Source organism: Entelurus aequoreus, linkage group LG02 (genome assembly GCF_033978785.1).
Source record: "Entelurus aequoreus isolate RoL-2023_Sb linkage group LG02, RoL_Eaeq_v1.1, whole genome shotgun sequence".
NCBI classification, from domain to species: domain Eukaryota; kingdom Metazoa; phylum Chordata; class Actinopteri; order Syngnathiformes; family Syngnathidae; genus Entelurus; species Entelurus aequoreus.
Window position 1 is genome coordinate 61,462,559 of NC_084732.1, and position 6,536 is coordinate 61,469,094.

The 6,536-nt window shown below is 39.3% G+C and overlaps 1 protein-coding gene across 10 annotated transcripts in view; it reads left to right on the top strand.

The window, feature by feature from the left end:
* The window catches only part of herc1 (HECT and RLD domain containing E3 ubiquitin protein ligase family member 1), a 159,237-nt gene extending 152,998 nt beyond the window's left edge, over window positions 1–6,239 (top strand). For 7 of the 10 annotated variants that reach the window (XM_062030430.1, XM_062030431.1, XM_062030432.1 and 4 more), the window contains 4 exons: window positions 207–459; window positions 2,391–2,543; window positions 3,228–3,533; window positions 4,498–6,239. In XM_062030430.1, coding sequence (XP_061886414.1) covers window positions 207–459; window positions 2,391–2,543; window positions 3,228–3,533; window positions 4,498–4,683 — 898 coding nt within the window. In that variant the 3' untranslated portion in view covers window positions 4,684–6,239. The remainder of the gene's footprint in view (window positions 1–206; window positions 460–2,390; window positions 2,544–3,227; window positions 3,534–4,497) is intronic. The other 3 variants (XM_062030437.1, XM_062030438.1, XM_062030435.1) reach the window with 1 other exon arrangement.
* Window positions 6,240–6,536: the final 297 nt, after the last annotated feature.

Below are 6,536 nucleotides of genomic sequence, written 5' to 3' on the forward strand. Positions count from 1 at the left end.
CTGTATTATGATGATAGTATATATGATAGTATATATCTGTATCATGAATCAATTTAAGTGGACCCCGACTTAAACAAGTTGAAAAACTTATTCGGGTGTTACCATTTAGTGGTCAATTGTACGGAATATGTACTTCACTGTGCAACCTACTAATAAAAGTCTCAATCAATCAATCAATCAATCAAACATCATTTTCTCGTCTCAAGGTTCCTCTTCAACCCATCTGCCTGCCTGAATGAGCACATGCTCCAGTTTAGGTTTCTGGGCATCCTGATGGGCGTGGCCATTCGTACCAAGAAGCCCCTGGACCTGCACCTGGCACCTTTGGTGTGGAAACAGCTGTGCTGCATCCCCTTGGTTCGCGAGGATCTGGAGGAAGTGGACCTACTTTATGTGCAGACGCTGAAAAGCATTCTTCACATTGAAGACAGCGGCATCACTGAGGAGAATTTCCATGAGGTAAAAGCCCCTGGTTGATGTACTTCACCAGGAAAGGGAAGTGTTACCACATGATGAAAGAGTGTGTCTTCTTAGCACTATCCCAAATGTATTTGTGGCAGGCCTCCACACATAAATGCATGTATGGGAAACACTGCAATAGGGATGTAACAATAAATAGTATTATAGGGGGACTGCTCTTTTTATGGAATGTTGCCTGTCATTCACAATCCTTATGTGAGACAGGAACATATTTGTTTTTCTTTTTTTTAATGCATTCTAATTCATAAATAAAGACTAGCAAAAGTCAGCCAACAATGGAGCTAATGGGATTCGTCTATAAAGCACTCTAAAAAAACATCAAAAAACCTCCAACGTTTTGTATACAGCACATGCTTTAAGTATATATGTAATGACGTAACAGGCACATTCAAAGTAACATGTATTCACATATTTTGCTCATTTTAAGCATTAATCAGCACAATAATTTCACAGAAGCATCACAACATTCGCTATTACCCTAAACAACAACAACTACTACTAATCAAGACAGACTTCATGAGAGACGACGACAACTACTTTGGGACAAATTATGAAACAGAAGCTTATATTTTTGAGCCTGAATATACGGAGGAAGAGTTACACGTTTTAAAAGATGAGTGATAAGCAGATACAGCAAGTAGCACAATTGCTAAGTGCTCAACAAAAAATACAAACATAATAAAACAATACTGTACAATGTTTGCTTTCACTGGGATGCCGACTGATGGGATGTTTATATATTCCCGTTTAGATGAGGAATTAATCATAATCCTCACACAGAGGAAAAAAACGGTGATCGCAAACAAGCATTTTTTTGTGTCTTCATTGCCATTTCCGGGTTTAAGTTGAATGGTAACTTTCACCAACTCAGTCAGAAGTGATGCAGCAACTCACCGGCTAGGTGTGTGTCAAGCTCTCCGGATCGCGGCGCCACTAAAAGTAATTATTTAGGGTTAGTGTTTATAATAACAATAGCGCTAATACTTAATATTCAGATCACGACATGTAAATGTAATATTGTTGGCGGTTTTGGGATGTTTTTAGCCACCTTGTACTTGCCGTATATTACAAATTAGAATGCACAAAGAAAGAAAGACATGTGTGTTCTTGTCTTACATAGAGATTGTGAATCATACGCAAAATTTCCCAAAAAAGTGCAGTTCCCCTTTTAATGATAACCACGGTAAAACTCCCAATTGAAGTTCCCAAATTAAAATTATGGAAAAACATAGATTGATATCTGCACTTTGATTGACTCACAGACTGACTGGCACCAGCTCATTATCTTAAAATGTTAACATGAAAAAAAGAGTCATTAACGTCTTTCTCCATTAAGAAATGACAAAACCCAATCTCAGCTTATATAAACACATTACTGTCTGAGCAATTAAGATAATCAATTGGGCACATTGAATCTATAAGCTGTGCTCTCTTACAACAAGTGATCGTTATTTACTCAGAGGAAAAGAGACGTAGGTGTTTTTACGGTGCTTTCTAGGCCCGTTGAACAGAGTAGGACGCCACAACACATGACTTAATAATAATAATTTTATTTGTTACTCACTTGTCATTTAAATAAATCTTAAAGTGCTACTGTATAAAAGCTTAGCCATTAAAACGGATAAAATACTAAGATTAAAACTATCAGTGAAGCATAAGAAACAAAATATGCAAAATAGGTGGTGTCTCTGTTTATTTTACTTATAAATAAAACTGTCAAAAGTATTCTGTGTGTTAGTGCTTTTTGAGCACAGTCAACAATACCGAGATAATGATAGCCGTGATCATTTTGGTCACGATAACATGATATTAATTTGCTTATCGTTACTACCCTATACTGTGATAACATAAATGGCTAAACAAGTAGTCACACAGATTGCCTGTAACAAAAACATGTTTTTTTCTATCAGATGATTCCTCTGGACTCCTTTGTTGGGCAGAGTGCAGATGGTAAGATGGTGCCCATCATTCCAGGAGGAAACAGCATCCCTCTCACCTTCTCCAACAGAAAGGAATACGTGGAAAGAGCTATTGAGTACCGACTACATGAACTTGATCGACAGGTAAGGATGTTCTTCCCCTTCCCTTTAGAACAAGGGTGTCAAACTCATTTTAGTTGGAGGAAAATCTATTCCAAAGTGGGCTATAAAATCAAGGCATAATAACTTAAAAATAAAGACAACTTTAGATTGTTACTTTGCTTTACATTGGCCAAAAATAAAACAAGCACATTCTGAAAATTTCCATCTCACAAATAATCCTCTTTACACAACACAATTGTTCTCAGTGTATCTTAAAGTCACAGCCTAAAACTAAATAAATGATAGTAAATAAATAAAACTTTTCGAGGCATCAAACACCTCATTTGTCATTTCCACATATTAATCCTGTGCTAACTCAACAAACCATACAAACGGAGGTTGAAACTATTCAGGTCTGTGTCCAGACATTTTGGGAAAATGAGGGTGCCAAAGCACAATGTGTTGGAAGTAGAAGACATAAAACGGCAGGTTTTATGTTTCATTTTGGTCGAGGAGGAGGAGCCGCAGCCACGCTTTACTGTGTACCTCTTGCTTCAGCTCATTTTTATACTTAGCAAACTCCTCCACCTGTTGGATTAAAGCTTTTTGCAGGCCTGACCCGGCCCACGGTCCGTACGTTTGACACCCCTGCTGTAGGAACATGAAGTTTGGGAAAGAACAGCATTTCTGGACACATTTTCCAAGTCTAAAATGCTCTCCGGTCAGGTGGCAGCCGTGCGTGAGGGCATGTCGTGGATCGTGCCGGTTCCACTGCTGTCCCTGCTGACGGCCAAGCATCTGGAGCAGATGGTGTGCGGAATGCCTGAGATCTGCTGCGATGTGCTGAAGAAGGTGGTGCGCTACCGGGAGGTGGACGAGCAGCACTCGCTGGTCCAATGGTTCTGGCAGACTTTGGAGGAGTTCTCCAACGAGGAGCGAGTCCTCTTCATGCGCTTCGTGTCAGGACGCTCGAGGCTGCCCGCCAACACGGCAGACATCTCGCAGAGGTTTCAGATCATGAAGGTGGACAGGGTATGTAAACACAGTATTGTTGCAGGAGATCAGGGGCCGTACTTATCAAGCTTCTTAGAATTACTCCTAAGAAGTCTGCTAAGAGTTGACTTAAGAGTAAATAAATTCTTCGCTGAAAGCTGCACTTAAAAGTTAGTTATCAAGCGTCCTACTCACACTTTCAGCGAAGTGTAGGACTGAATCTTAAGTGTCACACTCAGAGCTGAATTACGACATTACTATGTGCCGTAAACGGAATTTTAGGTGACGTCATTTCTGTGTCCATAGAAATGACCAATCACGGAAGGGAATCCGTTGTCTAAGAATAAAGAAATATCTTGGAAATATTTAAGTGGACAATGGGAGTGTATATTTTGACAATAAACTACAAAATAATACAAAACAAACTAGTCCCCGCCGGCACTCACGCTACCGCTCCCTCTCTTCTATCGCCCACACACTCACTGACGTCACTCACCTCAAGGCCACACACATACGCTACTGTCATAACATTTTCTTTCCAATTCATTAATTAGGCAACTAATTTGAAACTGGTGTGGGTGGCTCTATATATACTAGCCCACTGCAGACACATGCAGAAATCAACAAGGAATCGAAAAGTATTAAATCTGTGACAAAAATAATATCCGCTCTGTCTAAATGATACCGTTTGATCAGCTGCTCGTCATAAAAAAAAACAACATTGTTCCGTTCCCTGAACGTTCGCGCACGTCTCTCTCGCCTCAGTGCCATCCCCTGCTGGCAACTCCTAACCACTTAGGACACCTCTGAAGGTCTCTTAAATATCGTGGAGAGTAGGAGTGATTCTTAGACTTAAGAACGTTGATAAAAAGCTTTTATTCTTAAGTTTGAGAGTAGGACTAAATTTCGCAAATTCTCAGGACTTAAGTGTAAAATGGCACTCTAAGAAGCTTGATAAGTACGGCCCCAGGACTTTTGATTGACAGTTATTTCTACTCCGCAGCCGTACGACAGCCTGCCCACATCCCAGACGTGTTTCTTCCAGCTGCGTCTGCCTCCGTACTCCAGCCAGGCCACCATGGCCGAGCGGCTACGCTACGCCATAAACAACTGCCGCTCCATAGACATGGACAACTACATGCTCTCTCGCAACGTGGACAACACAGAGGGCTCCGACACGGACTACTGATGCACACCAGGAAGAAGCCGGCATGCACAGATTTTACCCTAACGCCTCACAAACCCAAAAGATGCACGACATCCCTGCACCGCCAGGACCACTTTTTAATTTCATGTATTTTCAAACAGCACATTTGGTCATTGTGGCTTAAAAACTATTTTTAATGAGACAAAACTCTTCACAAGTGCATTTAGAGCGTATGATTTTAGTTATTGTTTTTACTCCACGTCCCAGTTTGGGGGTTCTGCATGGAGTTTATTGTTTATTTGGAATTGTGTATAGTATATTCAAGAAAGAGGTTGGGTGGAAAATATATATTGTGTACATTTTGTAAAGTGCTTCATTATTAGACATTTGTTTCCATAACATCCATATTTATTGTTTTATTGCTGATACCTGTTTTCCAAAACAACAATAAATGCTGCAGAATCTATTTTCAATTGATGAGTTTTTGTCCTGATTGAAATGAGGCAAAAAATACTTTGGGAAAGAAGATGACACAATTACCAAATATCCCAAAGGCCATTTAGAGGAAACCTAAATACAGTTTTGCAAAATCCATGTGATTCGCTGCTGTTTACAAAGAATAGTTGTTTTTTATGATAGGTGAATTTTAACAAGACACTGCTGATCAACACACAATCAATCAATGTTTATTTACAATTAAAAAAAAGAAGTCCAAAGCACTTCAATTTTTGAGTATTTGTTCCTCAAGCAAAATGAGATGGTGTTAGTGCGATGCGTTTTGTGCTTCAACTCCGCAGAAAACAGCACAAATAAATGTCAGCTTTATAGATGATTTCTAAGTCGCTCTTGTTATTACGCACAAAAACACTGATTCATCTCTTTTCCAAAGTGATTAAAAAAACAGATGTGATTCAGCCGCTGTGGCTGTGCAGGTGTGCGTTGAGTAGCCTCACTCTCTTACACCTTAAAATCTTTGGTTGGAGCCCAAAACAAAACAGCAGGGGCTGGACCAGCCAGGTAACACTTACTTTACTTGTGTTGTCTGTTTTTGCCAGTTAATCATTTATTTCTTCAATTTGATCATTCAAGTGTAGAGGGGACCTATAATGATTTTAGTATTCATTTAAAACACGTCCTTGATAATATATGTTAATTGGTATGTATTAGATATGCTTTGGTGTAAATTTTGCATAGTCTGCTCCACACGGGCCCATTTCAAGGTATTTGGAGGCCCTAGGCAAAGGGGATACCTGGGGCCCCCAAATCTCTTCACCCCCAAAAAATAAATAGCTTTAACCGATTGAGGCACATCAAAAAAACATTTTTAATTAAAATAGCAATGTTTTCTCTAAAAAATTACAACATATATCCATATTTATATATTCTGTCAAATGTGTAATTAACATGAAAACAAAACAGAAAATTAATTTTAATATAAATATGTATATGGCGTGGCGAAGTTGGTAGAGTGGCCGTGACAGCAATCGGAGGGTTGCTGGTTACTGGGGTTCAATCCCCACCTTCTACCATCCTAGTCACGTCCGTTGTGTCCTTGGGCAAGACACTTCACCCTTGCTCCTGATGGCTGCTGGTTAGCGCCTTGCATGGCAGCTCCCGCCATCAGTGTGTGAATGTATGGGTGAATGTGGAAATACTGTCAAAGCGCTTTGAGTACCTTGAAGGTAGAAAAGCGCTATACAAGTATAACCCATTTATCATTTATTATACACTATATAATATTAAACATGCAAATAGCATTCATAAAATACAAAACATTTACAATAAAATAAGCTTGTAATAATAAAATGAAAAAACTGGGTTTTTAAATAGTTATTGGAATAAATGAAAATAAGCAAACAAAAAATGTAAACATGTTTTCCCAATGACATCCATCC